The sequence below is a fragment of the Tiliqua scincoides genome, chromosome 3, assembly GCF_035046505.1.
Source record: "Tiliqua scincoides isolate rTilSci1 chromosome 3, rTilSci1.hap2, whole genome shotgun sequence".
NCBI classification, from domain to species: Eukaryota; Metazoa; Chordata; class Lepidosauria; order Squamata; family Scincidae; genus Tiliqua; species Tiliqua scincoides.
The window spans coordinates 209,245,872-209,267,344 of record NC_089823.1 but is presented as its reverse complement, the minus strand read 5'-3'; the positions used below and the strand labels follow the sequence as shown (position 1 = coordinate 209,267,344).

The 21,473-nt window shown below is 43.8% G+C and overlaps 2 protein-coding genes across 5 annotated transcripts in view; both read left to right on the top strand.

Moving 5' to 3' along the window:
- TRIP12 (thyroid hormone receptor interactor 12) overlaps positions 1 to 2,951 on the top strand; it is a 101,030-nt gene extending 98,079 nt beyond the window's left edge. For all 4 annotated transcript variants that reach the window (XM_066622658.1, XM_066622656.1, XM_066622660.1 and 1 more), the window contains 3 exons: positions 869 to 963; positions 1,165 to 1,268; positions 2,426 to 2,951. In XM_066622658.1, the coding sequence (XP_066478755.1) occupies positions 869 to 963; positions 1,165 to 1,268; positions 2,426 to 2,622 (396 nt within the window). In that variant the 3' untranslated portion in view covers positions 2,623 to 2,951. The remainder of the gene's footprint in view (positions 1 to 868; positions 964 to 1,164; positions 1,269 to 2,425) is intronic.
- Positions 2,952 to 15,969: 13,018 nt separating this feature from the next.
- Positions 15,970 to 21,473, top strand: part of DNER (delta/notch like EGF repeat containing) — a 150,391-nt gene continuing 144,887 nt past the window's right edge. Inside the window, exon 1 of the mRNA XM_066620820.1 lies at positions 15,970 to 16,221. Within this exon, the coding sequence (XP_066476917.1) occupies positions 15,970 to 16,221 (252 nt within the window). The remainder of the gene's footprint in view (positions 16,222 to 21,473) is intronic.

Below are 21,473 nucleotides of genomic sequence, written 5' to 3'. Positions count from 1 at the left end.
GCTGAGTGTTTCCAAGGCTGCAATTCTGTATGCCAGCTGTTCTCAAACTTTACTTGAAAGTTTGAACCATTGTAAGTATTGGGGGGCAATGGCACCTCCAGGATTGTGCCACCACAGCAAAAAGGGGTTTTCATGTACGTGGGGGTAGTGCCGGCCCTCCAGCCAGTGCAGAGACCCCATGGCCCTCTATTCAGGGCCCCCCCACGCCTCAGAGCAGCTCATTGAAGCAATCATAACCCATGTTGCGAAACCAGAAAAGGGTTATGATCACATCAGCAAGCCGTTCTGAGGTGCATGGGGCCCCTGACCCTCTGGAGGATCAAAGTATGTAAAGAGCCCTCTTTTTGCCCTGGCAGCAGCACAATCGGGGAGGTGCTGTGACTGCCATTGCTACATCACCACATGTTGCCACCCTCCTAAAGGGGGGGGGTAACGATCGGTTCCTGCTGGGCTGGGTCATCATGATGCCCAGTTTTGGAACCTCTGCTGCATACCATCACCAGAGTGAGAGTTTCATTGACCTTCATGGAACTTGCAATTCCATGCATGTTTGTTTGAAAGCACCATCAGATTTCTGTTCAGAAGCTCAATAAGTCAGTGTTTTGCAACATGGTTGGTCTGTAGTGTAATGGCAGCAGGAGTAAGTAGAAGACTTAAAAGTTAGGATTGGAAGCTAGAATATCTGATTGCTGATATGAAACTGTATAAGCAGTGTGCTATTTGATTAGGTGGTATTCTGTATCCATTTCCTGTATTCTTTTTAAGAAATATCGTAAATATCCTGTATTTTCAAGAAATTTATTATTTTGCAGCATTAATTGACTGATTTTCTTCTTTGTTTCTCTCATTATGCTCTGCGAATTTATAGCTGGATCAGTTGCTTTGTGGTAGCAAAACAGATACTTGGGATGCAAAGACGTTAATGGAATGTTGCAGGCCAGATCATGGTTATACCCATGACAGGTAATATAAAAATATAATTATATGTTTAAAATATATTAAACTTATATATCGTTGCATATAAAACCCTTGTTACTGGTTGGTGGTTAATAATTTGCAGAATGTAATAATATAAATGTATTGTACCTCTCTAAAGGTACCATGATTCTGTGATGCTATCTTAAACTGTCCCTAATTCAGATATTCATTTTTCTCCCATTTTAGTCGTGCTGTGAAGTTCCTGTTTGAAATTCTCAGTAGTTTTGATAGTGAGCAGCAAAGATTATTTCTTCAGTTTGTGACTGGTAGCCCTAGACTGCCAGTAGGAGGTGGGTGCCTTTTTAATATCAAAAACAAATACAAACATTATGGCCAGTGATGGCACATGCTTATGACTTTCTTCACTATATTTGACACATCTTGCAGTTTTAGTTCCAAAGTAAATGCTCTGTCACATCAAAGACCAAAAGTTGCATTATGTCATGAGTTGTAAATTAATACCATGGCTTGATTTATTTTAATCACACAGTCATTTTGCAACCCAGTTCTACTTGGCTTATACTTGCAGATTGGACCTACTGTGTATAGTAGGTCTCACGCCTCAGGTAAGTGTGCATAGAACTGTAGCCTTAAACTAGTTCATAAGAATGTTCAGTGAGAACAGCCCCTACCTCTTAATAACAGGAATAAAGATTTCCCACATCCTGACCATGCAATTTTTCTCTAGGCAAACACAAAAGTGGCAAATAACTCCAACTTGGCCCAGTGGTAGAACTACAGTTGTAACTACCTGACTGCTATATGACTTATGGGAGTCAGGATGTTGTAGTGGTTCAGGAGTTTGGCTTAGATCTGGAAGATCCAGGTTCAAATCCCTACTTAACCATGCTGTTTCCTGGGTGACTTTGGACTAGTCACTCTCAGCCGAACATACCTCATAGGATTATTGTGAGGACAGGAGGAGGAAAGGACCTGTGTACACCACCATGAGCTCCTTGGAGGAAGGGTGGTATAAAAATGTAAAAACAAAGAACCTAGAAGCTTCTGGTCACTAAGGAACAGAAGTAAGGTATTTGCAAATCTATGTACTGTTGCACAATAGGGGCTTCATTTGCTTTTCTCTGATCTAACGTTAAAACATCTAGTAACTCTTCAATGTTAGAGAATAGGCAAAATGCTATTTTTGTACTGCAGGGGCCACATTGACTTTCCCTCTTTGGGTGTTTAAACTTTTATGTTAGAAAAGAGAGCAGATACACAGTTGAAAACAGGTGATCCCATGGGGCTAAGCAGGAAGAAGGTGGCTTAAGGGGGGGGGGAGAGAGAGAGAGAGTGTGTGTGTTCATCCATGTAAGTGATACAAAAGCAGTATGAACGTTGATTTTTTCTCCTAATAATGTTTATGCTTATAACTTAATAATAATAACTTAATAATATTAAGTTGTGCGCATTAAAGTCTGCTTAATATCATGTTTCTTTTTCTTAGGCTTTCGGAGTTTGAATCCTCCTCTTACAATTGTACGCAAGACATTTGAATCTACAGAAAACCCAGATGACTTCTTACCTTCAGTAATGACCTGTGTAAACTATCTCAAGCTGCCAGACTATTCAAGTCTTGAGATAATGCGTGAAAAACTCTTGATAGCTGCAAGAGAAGGGCAGCAGTCATTCCACCTTTCCTGATCACAATGAAAAATGCAATGTCTGCCTGTTACAACAAAAAGAGAATCATGATTCTTTTCTAAATGTATCATCTGAGTCGAGGAAACATTGCGCCTTGTTGTAGAAAACGGCTTGCAGATTATAAACAAAGACACTAGGTTGATATTCATTAAAGGCCCCATGGACTTAAAGTGATCAGGCCCTAAAGTTGTTGTGACAAGGTTTCTTTAGCAAGTTCTTGTTTTAAATTATCATTTATCAATGAGTGAAGTTTAACTTGCTTTGCTGTGTGAAATTTAAAAAGGGATGTTTTTTCAGGCTGGAACAATAAATGTTGCTGTGCAGTTTAATACTGGGCTGTGTGTATCCATCTAGCCAAGTCTGCAGTTTTTTCCTCCCAAAGACAACTTTGTACATAAGTACAGAAATTGAAAAACATGTATTGACACATCTAGTTAAGTAGACTAGTTCTGTGTACCATCACTCGCCCTCAAGTTCCCTTCCTCATGTATTGTCTGATGTGCAATCCACATGGTTCTCTTTGTGTACACCACTCACGACAATTGTTACATTTTAGACATGGGCATTTACTGTTCCATGTTTTCTCAAATTAAGAAATAATTTAATTTTATTAAATATATTGTCAATAATTCCGCCTTTGTAAGTAGGTAGAATCTTTCTTATAGCTTAGTTTTAATGTAGTAGTAGGATATATTGGCTACATTCTTTACCAGAAGATACTTTAGAACTGTTCACACAGTGATTTAGGCAACAGCCTCTTGCCAGGGGCTGGGAGGAATTGATTCTTTTGTGTAGTTGAAAAACTCAACAACTGATTTTGGTCTGGCTAATATTTATATTGTAGCCAGAGCATTTTGAATTGATGTAAAGTTTTTTATAAAGTCCAGATTAGTAATCTCCTTCCCTGTTCAATCTTCTTACCCTTGATTTAAGTTCATGTTTTTTCTGTACTTTCTCCTCCCTTCTCTCTGTCCACCTACTCCAAACGCTCCATCCCCAGCACTGGTGTGGATCAAAACAGTTCAGCATTTCTTTTGACACAGATAAAGCACCTGTAAGCAATGCTCTGTCCAGTTGTTTTATGTGCTGATTTCTCAAATCTGCAATAATTTACTTCATCAGGTTAATGGTTTTTACCTGAATATAAATAAAGTTTGCTTCACCTTTTTGTTCATAGTTCTGTACTGTATGCATAAGTTCAATTGTGTAAATTATTCCAATGCAAGTAAATCATCTTAAATCTCCTTGGCTAACTGGCCACTTTGTCATGGATGATTTACCATTAAAACAAGAGTTTGCAAGATCTGGTATTCCTTTATTTTCATAGGAGGTAAAAAATGGACTATTCCAAACATTCCTGAGATGTTCATGCTATATAGTTCATCTCTTAATGAAAATCTGACAGATTACTTTATTCAACTTTGAGAAATCAAAATGAAAACTTGAGTGCTGTTAATTTGATTGGTTGATCAGGGTAGAATATCTTTTAAACATCAACAAGTTTCCTTTTCAGACGAAGAACCTGTAACCACACTATGTACTTCAGTACATGTAACTGACATTCTTTAAGTTAATGTTCACAGAATTAAATGGGACTGGCCATACTGTGCACCACTGAACTGTGATGAGCTGAATGTGAAATCATTGTGCAAAGACTCTGAGCAGTCTGTCAGATTAGAACTGAATGGAAATGCTTCACAGTGGACATAACATTGGTCATGCAGAACATGGCTAGTATTTCATAGAATCCTAAAGGCAGTGTTAAAAGTATGGACTGGTATTTAAAATTGTTCTGATAATGCTATCAAACTCGGCATAAAGACTCGTGTTTATAGCAACTTGTTCTTTTTTAAGGTTCTATATTTTAAAAAGACTGACTTATGTAAAAATATTTTGTATTAAAATATCATCTGTATTGATATTTTTTACCCATGTTGTCTCCCTACAGAATCTGGCTTTCATTGACTTGTAGCTTTTAAAATTTAAATAGTTGATACTAGCCATTTGGTGCCTGAAAGTCCATGATTATTCACATGTTCAGGAGATTGGTTTCTCTTATGCAGGGCTGCCTATACTGTGTAAAGTGGTAGTATGATTAGTAGCCTTACAGGACAACTTCACCCACTGACTGGAATTCCAAGAGCTCTTTAAGCTCCTGAAAGAACTTCTCACCTCCCCCTCAAGATTGTATTGCAGTGTGATTTGGAAACCTTTTCAACATGGTTGAACATGGCTTTGGTGGAAGGGGGCTTAAACTCAATCAGCAGTTCTCTAGATGTTGCCTATTTTTAAGCTGTATCCCTGTGTGTTTGTGTCTTTTTTAATGTTTGTGTGACTGCAGCAACCAAATATATTGCCCAGAGAGGCTAATGAGGTAGCCAAAATTGTGACATTCTAAGTGTTGCTTAGTACACAGTAGCAGACTTGGGTTTGCCAGGGTGTGATGTGGAAATTTGGGTCGTGTCTGGAATGACAGGTCTCTACTGCTAACAGAAAATATCTTCTAGAACTCCTTTGAAGGGATCTAAGCTGCTACCTGCGGAGTCTTCATGGTAATATCACAGTTTCATAGCTTATCACTAGTGTTACTAGGAATAAAGATACTCTGTCATATAGTTTTAAGTAATCATCTTGAAAAGAATAGTTCTATACAGCAAAGTGACTGATCTTCACTGAAGATGGATAACACATTCTGGCAAACCAGAAAATTTAGCATGCATTTAAAATATCCAAACAAATTCATCTTTTTTTCCAAGATTTTCCTTTGTGGATTCTGATCTAATGGAAGATCTTGTAAACCTGCTTAATTTGTGTAACATGTATAACTAAATTTTACTTTGGCTTCTGTACAATCTTGATTCTGCTAATCATGGGGAAAGGCAACAGCTTTTATATGCAATACCTACTTCTGATAGCTTTTTAAATTCAATAACCTGCACCTTTTTTGTAGTTGCTTTTTCCTTTGCATACTAAAGCATATCTGTAAAATTGTAAGGACTAGGCACTTTCCTGTATTTAAAAGCTGGCCCTTTCAGGAAGTTGAATTCTGTGCCAGCATCTCACTTGGTGCTTGTGCAACATCATGGTATATACTTGCCCTCCCTTGAGGAGGAACTGTAAATGTAGAAGGGACACAGTACCTTGTATGATACAAGGTATTATATGATCCATCATGGCAGTACTAAAAGGAAGCGTAGAATGCTTTTGCTTGTAGATATTCAAGATGTATCTGGCTGCTTAAGATTGGAAACAAATTTCTAGATACATAGGCCTTAAATCAGTCACTTTCAACCATCATGCCATGGCATACTGGTGTGCCATGAATGGTCTGCAAGTATGCTGTAGGAATTTGGGGGAGGGTCATTTATTAGTAGGGCCATTGGGGATGTGAACCTCCCACCAACAGCATGTTGCGCCTTGTCAATTGTCAAAAAACTGATGGTGTGCCTTGACAATTTTAGGATCTTTTCAGTGTGCCATGAGACAAAAAGGTTGAAAATCATTGACTTAAGTCATTTTCATTTGTAGTTTAAAAAAAATAATCATAGCAGCAGTCACTACTCTCTCATATCCTTTGGCTGTCATTTTAGCAGTATTCAATATCTCCTTGAATTTCTTTTGGAAAAGAATCCTTAGGAGATTTGGAGGCCTAAGTTGGCTGTCCTTAATTTGTGGAATCATATTATGATTATCATCATATTAACATATTATGTTGGCTGTTCCTGAAATTTCAAATTTATAGAAGTAATTTTAAAATTTTCTGTAAAAGGAAGTCTTTTTTTTTTTTTTAATGGATAGGATGTTCCCAGATGTGTTGAGTATCATTTCCTTAGTTGCTCTGGATTTAGATATGAGATTATACTCATTCCTCCAACATTAAGGAAAAATAACCCCCTATCAAACCCCCATGGCTCTTCACTGCCTCCTCTGCTTGCCAGTTTCTTTGGCTGAGAATATTTTGAATCATGGCAACATCATTTTTATATTTAAAAAAGTTATGACAATATATGCATAGTTCTCAGATCATTTTAGGACAAGGTTAACTGGGTTCATCTTTAACATTCATTAGGAAGGCAGCTGGAGTTGGTGGGACTCTGCATGTTAGAATTATGGGAGATTAAACTGGTTCGAAAGAGAAAAATAAATAAACATCCCTGCCCAGTCAAAGTCTAATGGTTATTCACAGCAAGTGGATACAATGCTGTCTGTAAATGTTCTAGTGAAGAATTCTTACCGCTTGCTTGATGGATTTAGAAATGTCTGTGTCACTGGAGGGGAATTGAGGGGGAGAGAGTTTAATACTTGGATGTAATATGTTTCCACTTGATCCTGTACAACTAACCTTTAGTGAACAGGCAGCAAAATTGCTTGCTTGCACTTGAGGATCTTGCTGCTTGCACTTGCTTGCACTTTAGGATTTTGTTTGCTAATTTGAGTTCCAGTGGGCATTTAACCAACAACATTAATAGAATGTCTTCAAAAAGGAGAATTCTTTCAGTTTCTTTTTATACTTACACTTTTCCTTGTTGGTTGCTACATTTTAAGGCAGGAAAAGTGGTAAAACTTCAGAATAAAACAAAGTGCCAGTGGTTCTAGATCACTAGTTCCCAGCCTGTGGTTTGGGGATCACAAGTAGTCTGTGAGATCCTGAGAAGTGGTCCACAAGGTCTCAGGAAAAAAAATATCACCTTCAGTCATTTCCAGTGTCTTGCCATGTAAGCATTCCCCCATGGACCATCAGAGAGGACATAGAACAGATGGCCCTCAGCACTGAAATGCCAACTGTAGCTGTGGGCGGTCCATTCTCTGCCCTCTCTGGTGGTCAGTGGGGGGTGCGCTCACTTGGGAGATGCTTCCCCACAAACCACAAGAGAGGGTGGAGATGGACCACCCACAGTCAGCAACAAAAGCAGCAACCCACAAATCTTCTCTATAAATTTCTAATAAGCCTTCTCTAATTATAGGCATGCCCCATTATCCATGGGGGTTTTTGTTTCAGAACCCTCCCGTGGTTAACTGAAACTGCAGATATCTGGGGATGTCCGCCCAAGCCCTCTGAACCCATCCAGAGCTGTGCTCCGGTCAGGTCCAGAGGCTTTTCTGAGGCCCACAGAGGCCATATACATCTGCCTGTGGCTTTTGCGGGCTTCAGAATGGTCATTTGGGCAAAAAAAAAAAAAAAGACCACTGGAAACCAGAAGTGACCTTTTTGCCTTTATAAGACATTCTGAGGCTTGGGGAAGCCCTCCAGGGGCTTCCCTGGGCCTGAGAATGCTTTATAAGGCATAAAAACCAGAAGTTGTGTTTTTTTTGGCTGAAATGGAGCTCCACTCACCTCCAATCAGGGTGCGCAGCGTGCCCCATGGATCTGATCCACAGTTAACTGAAACTGGATACGGGATCCATGGATATGGCAAATATTGCAAATTGTATTTTTTGTGTGCAGGGGGGTGGTTGTATGTGGTTCATGATGATTCCAATTTTCGCCTCAGTGGTCTGCAGGCTCCTAAAGGGAACCATTGTTCTACATAGAAGGTATGCCTACAGGGCAAGGATGGTCCACAGCTATATTCTTGCAAGTTGTTCTATATGAAGTGCTCTGCATGTATGTTTTCCCTGCCCATTTGTGCTCCCATGACCATGCCACCTGTAAGTAATTGTGCTGCAATTTTGGAAGCATCAACAGAAAGGATGGCTGGATTGCTATGTACAAACCTGAAAAAGGGGGGGGGGGAATTAGTGAACTATTCAGGTTTCTCAGAATATTTAAGAACAAGGGTTATTGTCTGGCTGTATGAAACAGACCAGAACCACCTACACTAGCTTACTTAAACTGCTAAGTTTGCCAGCAGCCAGATGAAATGTTTTAAAACCACATTTATCTCTAATTATATGGAGTAGCTACTTAGTGTACTTGATTTCTGCAGCATATCACAGGAATGGATTATACTGTTCAATCTATGCTGCTGCATTTCTTTGTCGGTCCTGCATAAGCAATTTGGGGGGGGGGAGAAATGAGGATGATCAGGGACAGCTCAAATTCTGTTGCCACCCACTCCACATTTTGCCATGCACCCTATGGCCCCATATGCCAATATGCACCTTGTTATCCTTCACCACCACCACCTCCTCAATTTCTTGCAAAGTTCCAGGTAGGGAGTATCTTGGAACTGGAATCTCTCCATTCCCATCAACCTCCCCACCTGATCACTTTTCATGATGGGAAGATAGGCAGTGATCCTTTTTCCTGAGTGTTCAGGAAAAGAACTGCAGGGCAGCAGAAATGGAAAAAGATGTGAGCCCTCCAAGTGTACAAGAGGATGGAGCAATGGTCAGGTGGAAGGGGGTATGTGTGCAGGTTGCAGGATCTCACCAGTTGTCATCACAACTCATTACTTCAGTCAGCCTCCTTGATGGGCTGCCTATGATTACCTACCTTTTTGTAAGGCAGTTGTAAATGCTGAGGGTATAAAGTGCTTTGTACCTTCTAAGAAGTGGAATGTTTAAAGCAAAAACATTCAGTCTCTCTGCTCCAGAAAGGCACCATAGGTGATCTCCAATGTCTTTTTGCCTCAAGAACAAATGAATTATGACTTGACAAGGCGAATGTGAATTTCTTATGAGGTGAGATTTGAACTGAGGCCTGCTTAATACATTTCACTGAGTTTACAATTCCCACTTCTTCCACTAGATGATATACATAATGAATTTTGAACTAATGTCCAAAACCACTAAAAATGGGAGTGCATATATTGGCGAGTGTATCTCCTGCTCACAAGTTACTCATTTCAGATAAAAATTCAGAGGTTAGAATCAGTATTATGCACTTGAGTTCCTTTTAAAAGCCCTAAAAGTCTTTGTTCTTGGAAGAGAGCCCATCAGCTCTTGTGTATGCATCATAATCAAATAAGCATTTCCCAAACTGACAAAATGACCAAAGTGCATACAAGTAGTAGAAATGTAGGCGGGGCTAGTAAGATAATAACATGCATATCTCGTATCTTTAAGTGGAGTGCTTTGTTTTTATTACCTAGAGTTCTCATTACTTGAGCAAAAGACACAAATACAGAAAACATTGTTATGTGACTCCTTATTGCAGGGAACAATTTGGCAGTAATTTTTAATTGTTTTAATAGATCAACAGATATTTAAAATTGACGTATAACTGAAATGAAGACCCAGACACAAATGAGTGGATTTTGTATTCCTTGGAGTTGGTTGACCTGTTAGCAGCTTCTGTGCCAAATGTCAGTTATGAAAGAAAATAGACATTTATTTAAAAAAATCACTTAATTATAATGTTTGTTAGAGCAGACTATATAATCAATGTCACCTCTGAACAGCATTAATAATGAATATGACTTAGGAAATGGTGTTAATAGTAAAGTGGCAATATTTGCAGATGAACACATTGCAATTCTCCAGGCATGCTCTGTTGTGCATACATGAGATCCATTATTTAACATCACTAGGTTCTCCCACAGCAGTCCAGTATACCTGCCACTTTTGGTGCTTTGTATCAATTTAGTCAAGGAAGCAATGTCTGAGCTATACGTATTAGTGTATGTACTTATGAAAGGAAAGTCAGGAATTTTTAAATATCCTTAGGGCGCAATCCTAACCAACTTTCCAGCACTGGCATAGCTGTGCCAGTGGGGCATGAGCTGCATCCTGCAGTTGGGGGGCAGTCATGGAGGCCTCCTCAAGGTAGGGCAATGTTTGTTCCCTTACCTCGGAGCTGCATTGCCCTTATGTCAGTGCTGGAAAATTGGTTAGGATTGTGGCCTTATTTTGCAATTTTCACAAAGCAAAATGGGCCATAATACTTTCAGCTATTAGTATGCGGACAATCCTTCAAAATAAGAGTGGGTAAGAGCACATCAATGGTTCATGCTACACTAATAAGCTGTTTAAGTATGCATTTCAAAATCAAGAGTATAAATAAATGGAGAAACCTGATGCTCTGTTGAATAGACCCCAAATAATACATCTGTTGGTAATTGACTTAAATATTGTTTGAGTCTTAAGCAAAATATCTATATACATAATCTTGCAAAAAAGGGGTGTTAAGCTTTGAAGATTTTAAATAAAATAGCATGAAACCACAGATACTAGTACTGATAACTTGGCACCAAATATTTTCTACTATACTTGTTGCTTTATAGACAGTCATTGTATCCCTTTCTGTGCAATTACTCCAAGTGTTCCTCCAATGCTGTGTCTCGATTATGTAACCATTGTGAAGTAAGCTCGCAGTTCACATGAACTATGCAGATACCATTAGAGCAGTGTTTCTCAAACTGTGGGTTGGGACCCCACTAAGTGGGTCACAAACCAATTTCAGGTGGGTCCCCATTCATTGCAATATTATATTTTTAATGTATTAGAGTTGATGCTACCATGGTATGAGACTGCATTTGAGGAAATGTGTCAGATCTGTATTCTAACGGGCTACTATACATACAGATGGAGCCTGTTTATTTGCAGAATTTCTATCCATGAATCTGGCTCAATGCGGGTCCCCAGGCCCTGTATGGAGTCAGGCTTGGTCCTACCTGAGCCCTCTGGAGATAACTGGAGTTCTGCTCCAGTCGCCTCCACAGGTCTTAGGACACTTCTGTCTTTCACCCGAAAACCAGAAATGCCCTTGTAGGACCCCTGGAAGCCATTATGAGGCCTGTGGAGGCTGCATGCAGCCTCCACAGGACTCAGAACAGCTTCGGATGCAGCTGGAGGAAGGCTCAGTTTGTGCTTGTAGCTCGGTAGGTCCTGAATTTCGTGTGACTTTGTTTCATGTGAAATTTGGAATTCGCAAGGGTTCTAGGGACATAACACTTGTGAATAATGAGGGTTCACCTGTATACTTTTAAGAATGATGGTCAGTGGGACTTATTCCTGGGTAGGCCTGGATAGGATTGCAGTCTTGGATTGTTAAAAAACTTTCCTGCTTGATGTCAGTTCCAGCTATGACATCACTTCCAGATTAATGGCATCACTTCCAGTGGGTCCTGACAGATTTTCATTCTAAAAATTGGGTCCTGGTACTAAAAAGTTTGAGAACCACTGCATTAGAGAAATAAATAATGTAATGTAATAGTTTATCCAGAGTGTCATGCTTAGGTTTGGACTGCTTATCTTATTGAGTTGTTGGACCTCAGAAACTTAACTTCTGTGCATATGACTTCAGTGAGATTTGTGCCAATGGAAAGTTGTGCTATGTATTTACAATCTGGGGCAAACCTAGCTTGGAGTGTTCTACCTCCAGATGTAAATAAATAAAATAAAATAGTTCTTTTGTGACAGTGAATACAATTTTTAAGGACTATAAAAAAGCATCTTTGCCAATTAAGTAGAACAGTATCTAAATTATAAAAGGAAGAAATAGTTTAAAAAAAACACAACTCAAACACCTTGTTAACTTTAATTATTTGGCACAGAACAGTCTGAATTTAGGAGATACTAACATCGAATAAGGAAAGTGTAGTAAGTCCTACAAGGGGGAAATGTAACATTTGCTTTAAACATGTGAAATGCCTAGGAACTGGGAAAAGATGGCAGTTGTATGAGAGCAAAATAAAAGGTTTAAAGTGGGGATTGTTAACCATGGGTGTCAATACCCCTTGGGACTTGATCTCTAAACAATATTTTTAATGGTTTAACTATCACCATTATCAACAGAGATTGAGGTCTTCCTAACTATACAAATGGCAATAGCTTGGTTTTACTTTACATCTTTTGAAGTCACACTGGTACCTAATAGGTCTGGTGGTTTATGATGATTTTGGCAGTCTGGCAAAGGGGGTATGGAGAAATATTTGGTAATCCACTGAAGGTCTGTAACCAAAAAAAGAACCCCTTGCCTAGTTTAAAGAAAAGAAATCTAGTATAATTGGAACCATAGAACCAGTAGAGGGAGTCAGTGTGGAATATTAAAACGCAGCAAAAAAGTCAAAAGTAAAGCAAAAAATTGTCATAGCTGAATGTAAATGCTTGGGGCAATACTGTGCTACATGCAGTGCAATCCTCTCTTGCGCTGGAACAGGCAGGCCAGGAGGCCTGCACTGTATTCAGCACAAGACTGGAGCCAGAAGTGGTTCAGCTGGAGGGAAGGGGAAACTCTTCCCTTTACCCCTGGGTAAGCCACCACAGTCCGGATGGGTCTCCTCAGACCTGTGCCACCTCAGGAGGTGATGCAAGTTTGAGGAGAACAGGGTTGGGATTCAGCATAACTGCCAGGTTCCAGCCCTGCCTCCCGCTCTCTGCCTGCCCTGGAATGCTTCTCTCCCACCTCTGTCTCACCCTCCCCAGACCCTTGCATCGGTTGAGTTCAGCCAACGCAACCTTCCCTCCCTAGTCCTGCAAATCAAGCACTGTGTTTGCCCAAGTGGTGGTCCATGTTGTTTTCTGCAACTGGCTTGAAGAGTATTAAGGGGCAGAATGTTGGACTAGCAGAATTGTCTGCTAGATGCACCTATTTCTTTTGCAGTATTCAATTTAATATTCCACACTTAGGAAGATTTCCTGTATGAAGGGCCCACTCCTGTCCAATTTTCTAGTGGATGCAGCAGTGCACTGCATCCTTGGCTGGTGGGGGGCAGTCATGAAGGCCTCCTCCCTGCGGTTGCAATGCAGCTCCAGCAGCACTTGAAAGTTGGACAGAATTGAGCCTTCAGTCATGCATGCTACTGCATAAAGGCCCAATTCTAACCAACTTTCCAGTATTGATGTAGCCGTGCCAACAGGGTGTGTGCTGCATCCTGCGGTGAAGGGCCAGTCATGGAGACCTCCTCATAATTGGTTCCCTTATCTTGGTGATGCACTGCTGCAGCATCACCATTGGAAAGGTGGGTAGGATTGGGCCCTAACTCAGAGGTGGTCCTGGTGGTTTTCCCACCAGGGGTCACCCCCTCCATTTGCTGCCCCGACCCAGAAGTAATTGTGGTGACATCATTATCACCACAATTACTTTTGGGCCACTGTAAATAGACATGAAAGGCTTCATTGGAACTTTTTGCGCTGCTGAAAGCGGTGTGCACCTCCTTGGCGCTTCTTTCAGTGATGTGGAAAAGCTTTGACGGAGCCTTTCACACTGCCTGGCAGTGGTGTGAAGGCCTCCAATGGAGCTTGAAGCAGTGCATTCGAAATCAGAAGAGACGCAAGCCACTTCTGGCTGGCTACCCAGCCATTCTGAGGGCTGCCTCTTCTCCTCCCTTTCTTTAAAGGAGAGGAGAGAAGTGTGGCCCTCAGAGATGGTTGGGAACCATGCAACCACTCTAGGTGTGTTTCCACGCTGATCAGAGGGCCACTCACCTCCCTTAAGGAGGAGGAAAAGAGGACGGCCCTCACATAGATACGGAACTGCACCAACAGTGGCTGTGGAAGTGCAGCCACTGTTGGTACGGTTCCAGAGCATGCAAAAAAAAAAACGGTGGCAGGGGAAAAGGGTTGAGGAGCTGCTCTGCCTAAGCATTTGCCCCCATTGTCTCCCCCCCCCCCCCGCACAGGCTACTGCTGTAACTCTGTATAGAAGTGGGATATGCACAGGCTTAATTGCTGAATGAAAAAGGGGACAAAACACATACACACAGCCTCAGCTAGAACCAGCATCTTTTTTTTGCATGGCCACAGCTGCCACGCTCTCTTCTGTGGCCAGGGCCACAGCGAAAGTAGATGCATGAGTTGGGGGGGCACCTCTACTGGTCCATTCACCTTCACAGCTCCTCCTGCCCCTCTCTGACGTGAAACATGCAGAAAGGGACTGAGCAGAAACGGTAAGGAGAGTAGAGTGGTAGGTTAGAGCACCCCTTCCCTCTTCTTTTTCTAGCTGCACAAATGGGCTCTTTCCTACATTTTTTCATCCTGCCTCTTTTCTGAGGCCGTTGCCAGTGCATGAGGGCCCAACCCTATCCAACTTTCCACTGCTGCCATAGCCACAATGCAGGCTAGAGGTAAGGGAACAAACATTCCCTTACCTTGAAGAAGCCTCCATGACTGTTCCCACACAGCAGGATGCAGTTGCTTCTTTGATGTTTGTCCCCCACTGTTCCACTTCACATGGTCTGCCTATTGGATGTACCGCCAAAACTAACTGCCAACTATGTCTTCGCCAGTTACTTCTGGATAGTTGCATTGTGTCTAGTCTCCCAAAGACCAGTAAGAGGTGCACACCAGCAGGGCTGGCCTTAGGAGTTGCAGAGCCTAATCGGAAACATGTTTGTGGGCCTCCCTCTACTAGTTTTTTTTAACTCTGAGCTTGAATGGAGCCAAACAACAAAAAAAGTTACTTCTGTACCTTTAGTGGTGGTGTACAATAGACGCGTGGAAGGTCAGGAGGAGGGAGCATGCGTCCAGACCGCCGTTGCTGCCCCATCCACAGCAACCTGCTCTGGAGTGAAATGGGGGAAGAGGATAGCGCCAGATGGTGTGAGGGTGGGGAAAGAGCAAGGCACCCATGCTACCACCTGCATGGCACCAATTTTGGGCCAACTAGAAGCAGTGGCTGGTGGGAGCTGCTTCTGAAGTGACCCAATTTCAAGCCAATGGGAAGCAGTGGTGGGCAGAAGGACAGTGTGGGGGCAAAATCTCAATTGCCTAAAAGCCAGCCCTACACACTAGTAAGAGGCTCAGGGCAGACAACAGGGCTTTTGTGAATGCACAACAAGATGCACCCTTGAGCTCTGCCTGCTGAGTCAAGCAAGGCTGTGTGGTGGGTGTGTGGAGACAGCTCAGCTCCCCACCGCAGTCCTTAAAACAGCACCCCCTCTGTGCGTGCGCTGTGCGCAAGTGGCGGCAGCGCTGTGGGGAGGCTCTGCCTCACTGACGAATGGCATGTCCCTGGAATGAAGCCTCCTACTGCTGCTTGTCGCCTTGCATTGCTGGTGTCACTGCCAGTGGGAGGAGGTCTGGAGGTGCCATGAGTGCCACTGCCGGGGGAGGGGGTCTGGGGGTGCCATCAGTGGCACTGGTTGAGAAACACTGCCCTAGAAGGAGGGCTAGGAGCGGGCCCGGAGGCTCCTCTTGTGTGAGCCTCCCAGCAGCTTTGTGGGAGGCAGGGTGGCGGTGCGGCAGCGCCCACCAGGAGGGGCTTTGGAGCCAGGCTGCCCCGCGCTCAAGAGGCGCCCCCTCCCGCAGATGCTCCCTCTCCTCCTCCTCTCCAGCGCGCCCTCCGCAGCGCCCTCTGCCGGCCCCGGGCGCGGACGTCTCGCCCCGTCGGCCACTCCCTCCCCAGTCTCCGCCCGCGGAGCAGAGCCGCCGTGTCCGCCTCCTTTCTCCATAGCCTGCTGCTGCTGCTGCTGCTGCTCTCCAGCGCTCGGCTGGCGGAGGGGCCTCGCCGCGCCCGCCGTCGCCATGCCCCGCGCCGCGCCGCTCCTGCTGCTGCTGCTCAGCCTGGCCGAGCGCCGCGCCCCGCTCGCCGCCACCGCGCCCCCGGACGGCGCCCCGGACCCCTGCCTCGGCCAGCCCTGCAGGAACAACGGCACCTGCTCCCCGGTGCTGGCCAGGCTGCCCGGCGTGCCGCGCCGCCTGCCGCTGCTCTTCCTCCAGCCCCAGCCCGCCTACAGCTGCGCCTGCCCCGCGGGGGTCTCCGGCACCCACTGCCAGGTAAGCCGCCACCCTTGGCGCCGAGCCCCGCCTGCCCGCGCAGTCCTCGTCGCCTGCCCCGGCTCTGCTCGTCCTTTGCCCGTCCGCCTGCCGCGCCCCCAGCCGCCCACCCCCCGTCCCTGTCCACCCTTTCCTGGAGTAAGCCCCGTTGACCGCATTGGGACTTGCTTCTGAGTAGACATGCAGACGCTTGGGCTCCAAGGCTGCCCTCCTATCTACCCTTACCTGGGAGTAAGCCCCGTTGACCAGAATGAGACTTACTTCTGAGTAGCCATGCATAGGCTTGGGCTCTGCCATCGCGCCCTGTGATACGTGTAGCAGCGGCCGCTCTCCTTCCTCGCCTTGTGATGTGCCTGCCAAGCTGCCTCCACGATGCCCTCGCCCTCACACGCTCTCGCCTCTTGCAAGCTTTCCTTCCCTCTCTCCGTGATTCCCAATAACAATTACCGGCTGCAATCCTAGCCCCACTTTCCTGGGAGTAAGCCCCACTGAACACAATAGGACTTACCTTTGAGTAGACATGCATCGGATCGAGCCCTCCATTTCCACTAGGTGTTTCACAAGGCTGTTGTCCATGGTTCTGCCACTCACCCTTCGGGCCCCTTTTTGGGGAGGGTCCTGCTGCTCACAGGGTGGGAGATGTGGAGGAAGCAGGTGCCTGCTGTCATGGCTGAAAGCAAGGGCAAATGATTGCATGCCCCAGGTTGAAGGGCGTGTGAATCTCCTTCAGTGGGCACCCTCTTTTCCAGATGTCTTCTCCACACTTGCAGTGCAGTCCTATGCATGTCTACTCAGAAGTAACTCCCATAGCGTTCTGTGGGACTTACTCCCAGGTAAGCATGCATAAAACTGGACTGGAGGTGACACTTACATGAGATGCTCTTTGAAGCTCAACTTGACTCTTTTCTTTTAAGTGCTGAGGATATTGTTGCCTGGGTTCTCAGCTTGACCAGCAAGTCTTCAAGGATATTTGCAAACGTGTTGGTTGTCTTAAACTACACAGATCTGTTTTGCTCAAGGTTAAATCTGAACGTGTTAGTGCTTTTCTTGCTTTCCCACTCACCCTTTGATAACAATTTCAGTACTTTTATTGATTTTTTTCCTGAGTGTCTGGATTCATTGTCATTATTGGTAAAATAATCAGATTTGCTCTTAGACTTCAGGTAGTTTTGGTTTGTTCCTCTTCAGTGGGATTTCAGTGTGTTGGTGGTGCTGAAATTTCAGCAACTGGAGTGCATGAAAACTTAAAAAGACAAGCTTGATAATATTCATGAAGATTAAAACTAATACTGAAAATTGCTTTTGAAAGGTGTTGCTGTTAATCCTGTTTAGATCTAATTTAGTTATAAAGCACAGTGATTTTTATATCTTACATTTTGTGAAAGAAGTTGATTTACATTGGCTTGTAAATGGTAAGCTGACATTCTTTTCATTAAAATAAAAACATCTAGGCTGATTACAGTATATTACATTGGACATATCATCTACCATAAGTGAATATATATTTATACGTGAGGGGCTTCTACATAGGTGAGTGTGTATAGGATTGTAATCCCACTGATCTCAGTGGGGCAACTTTGTAAATATTCATCAGATTGACTTGTTAATTAGGTACTGGACTGGATGCGCCTATGGCCTGATCCAGTGGGGCTGTTCTTATGTTCTTAGGTAGACAAATTTTATATTCACTTTTTTATGGCATGCTTTTAATATGCTTGTAAAAGGCAGAATGGTGTAGTGGTTCAGGAAGTGAGATTTAAACCTGGAAGCTTCAGGTTCAAATCCCCACTCAGGGCCCAGTCCTATCCAATTTTCCACTGCTGGTGCAGCCATGCATTCTGTGGTGGGGAGGCAGTCACAGAGGCCTCCTCAAGGTATGGGAACATTAGTTCCCTTATCTCAGGGCTGCATTGTGGCTGCACCGGAGCTGGAAAGTTGGATAGGATTGGGCCCTCAGTCTTGAAGCTTCATGACCTTGCACCACTCACAATCTCTCATTTTCACCTATCTCACAGGGTTGTTGTGAGGACAAAAGGAGGGAAAGAGCTATATACACCACCCTGAGCTCCATGGAGGAATAAATGAATACTATGGCAACAAAAGAAGGTCATATTAAATATTTGCTATTAGAAAAATAAATTTATACCTGATCTACTTGATTAACAGCTCAATCCTATGTAGGCTTACATAGCTGCCCCACTGAGGTCAGTGGGACTTACTTCTAAGAAAAGAAGAAAGGATTAGAGAGACAATTTACAAATAGCTGCATATAGGACTCCATAATGGAAGATTTTATGAAAGAGACTAGAAAAAAGTGTGGAATACAAATATTTTAGAAAGAAGATATGTGTTTGTCACACAGTGTCTCTCTTCCTTCCAGCAATGCAAATCAGAGAGATTTTAAGTGAATGAAATGGAGTGCTTTTTAACCAGCTTAGCTGTCTTGTTAACAAGGAGTTGACTATTCACAGGCTTTCTGGAATGCTATAGAGAGAAAGTTGCATGGGTTGTGCTGCCTGTTGGCGGCAGTATCTGTGACAAGGATAAATGGAGCTTTTAAATGCCACTCTTGAAAGTGTAATGCTGCTTGAAAGAGTGTGAAGGACACGTTGTATCTGAGAATTTGTAGGGAAGAAGGTAAAATTCCTTTGTAATTTTGCAAACCAGTTGGTAAAATAAGAAGAATACAGACTTCTGTATATTTGTTCGGGAATCATAAGGTTTTATAAATTTGTTTCGCTAAGTGGACTTGTTTAGCTTGAAGTAATTAACATTGAGCCATACTTAGGACTGGAGATGAACCAAGCAATGAAATTCGAGATATGTAGAAGGGTCTTTTTTAGAACCATTTGTATAGAAATAGCAAATGTTAAAACAAGTCATTTAGGGTAGTTAAATCTAGTACAATGCAGGCAGCAGTAAAAAGGTTTATTGTATTACTAAAGTATTTTTTTTTCAAAGTATGGGTGATCATTACTCTTTGAATAGTAGTCATTTACTCCAATTTTTTTCTTATTGGAATATAATTTAAATATCCCAGACTTCAGTCATTTCGCAAACACATATATATTTGCACTCCAATCCTAAACACATTGTATGCAGATCAGTGGGAACTTGCATCTACACAATAGGCCCAGAATTAGGCCCCTATTAATCACATGTAAGTTTTGTTGATTTGAAATGGGAGTGTTACATGTGTGTTTAAGGGCGAAATCCTAAGTGTGCCTTGGGCCAATGCAAGTTTCTTGCACCGGCCCAGGAAAGTTGCAAATGTGCCGTAAAGGACACTTGCGTCCCCTCTAGAGTCGGCTGGGCCGGTGCAGGGATGTGTGCTGGCCTGAATCCAATCTCTGCACTGACTCTGACATGGAGGGTTGCGTCAGCCAGGCAGGGATAAGATGGGAGGGAGGCGTTCTGGGGCGGAGAGAGGGTGGTCCTGGGGTGGGCAGGTGGGGAGTGGGAGGCAGGGCTGGGACCTGGCTGTTATGCAGGATCCCAACCCAGTTCCCTGAGCAGAGCAGCTGCAAGCCACTCTGCTCTCCTTGGACTTATGCCACCTCCGAAGGTGGCGCAAGCCCAAGGAGACCTGTTGGAGCTGAGGTGGCTTACCAGGGTGTAAGGGGAAGAGTTTCCCTGAGCCAGTTTGGGCCCCGATCTTGCGCTGTATACAGTTCAGGCCTCCTGACCTGCCTGTTCCAGCGCAAGATAGGATTGTGCTGCAAGTCTCTCCTTTTAAAATCAGCTTGTGGTGAGTAACTAGTTGCATGTCATAGCTGGAAAACCTAACTCCAAATACATATTCCCATTGGCATCAAAAGATGCTTCTAGTTAGTTTAACAGAACTTTGATCAACATGAAAGTACAGGTGAAGTAGCTCATCAGTGGTGTGCCTGTGTGAAAGGGTTCTTATGCATGCAGATTTCCTTTACTGAGTAGAAGTGACTGGAACTTACAGCCCAATCCTATGCTGCCCTGGTTTCACATGGGACAGTAGAGTCGAAATGCCCATTGCTGTATCCTGTGGGGCCAGAGCAGCAGCTGGAGATCCCCTTCGGGTAAGGGAACACTTACCCTGTGTAGAGCCCCGGCAGTCCCAAGGGATCTACTTGGATCTGTGCCAGCTGAGTAGCTGGGGCAGAACTGAGGAGGCCCATGTTTGGGCTTTGCAGCTCAGGAGGGGGGATAGGATGTGGCAGCAACCTCTGCTGCCCCCCCCACTCTCTTCCCGGGTCTGATCCAACCTCCCCCACCTAGTTTCATCCTACCCCTCCTCCCCCACCCCAAAAAACCTTCCTGCTGCCTGGCGGGCACATTTATTAGCTGGTGCTCCTCTTCTGCATGCTGGCAGCATTGAGTAGCACTGATATCTCTGCTGATGCTGCGTGCTCTCCTTCAGCGGTGGAGTTCCTTACAGCACTTGCACGACAGCCGTTGCCAGGCCAGTGCATGAGCCGCCGGTGCTGCCCAAGCATAGGATTGGGCCCTTAAGATACTTAACATTGGTTGTACTGTGTTCAGTATGTTAGAGATGTAAGAAGTTGTCCGTCTCCAAACAGATTTGGCTGCTGTTGTTTAAGGCTCCTGAATAGTATATCCATCTATGAATTCAGGCATAAGAGTACCTTACTTCTGACAGTGTTGATGAACAAATGATGATGAAGATTTTTATTTACAGGAGGATAATTTTTTAAAATAGAGGGATTATTCTGCCACACTGCAATAGGTAGTTGGCATCTCTATAGGACAAGTGAATGTTGAAATGCCCGTTTTCTTCCATTCTGTAATAAAATATATATGCAAATATTCTATTGCATCATAATTTACTTTGATGCACCTAGCCAGGGAGTTGGAGTTGAGGAAGATATAATTTCAGTTGTGGCCAGAAATCTTCATTTTACAGCAGAGCATTCTGTAGCAAGAATACTGTTAACAGGGACAGTGCAACCTCAGATACTCTCCAACCCAGTTGCTGTTTGTCATGGCACATGGGGGAAGGAAGCCCTTTATTGTGCTCATACAGTTTTTGCAAAGTTGGAGGTGAAAGTCTTACAGTTTTATTTTGAAGGACTGGGGCGGAGGTGGGTGGGATTGGCAGATCCCTGCTTTGCCAGATTCTATGCTCTTTGTTGAGCTGAAAAGCCTGACTCAGAGCTCTTCCAGTCTGTGCCGGCAGAATAGACCCATTGCACTGCCTGCACCCTTACCGGGGGGGGGGGGGGATTGTGACAAAAAAGGGGAAATCAAGGACCAGG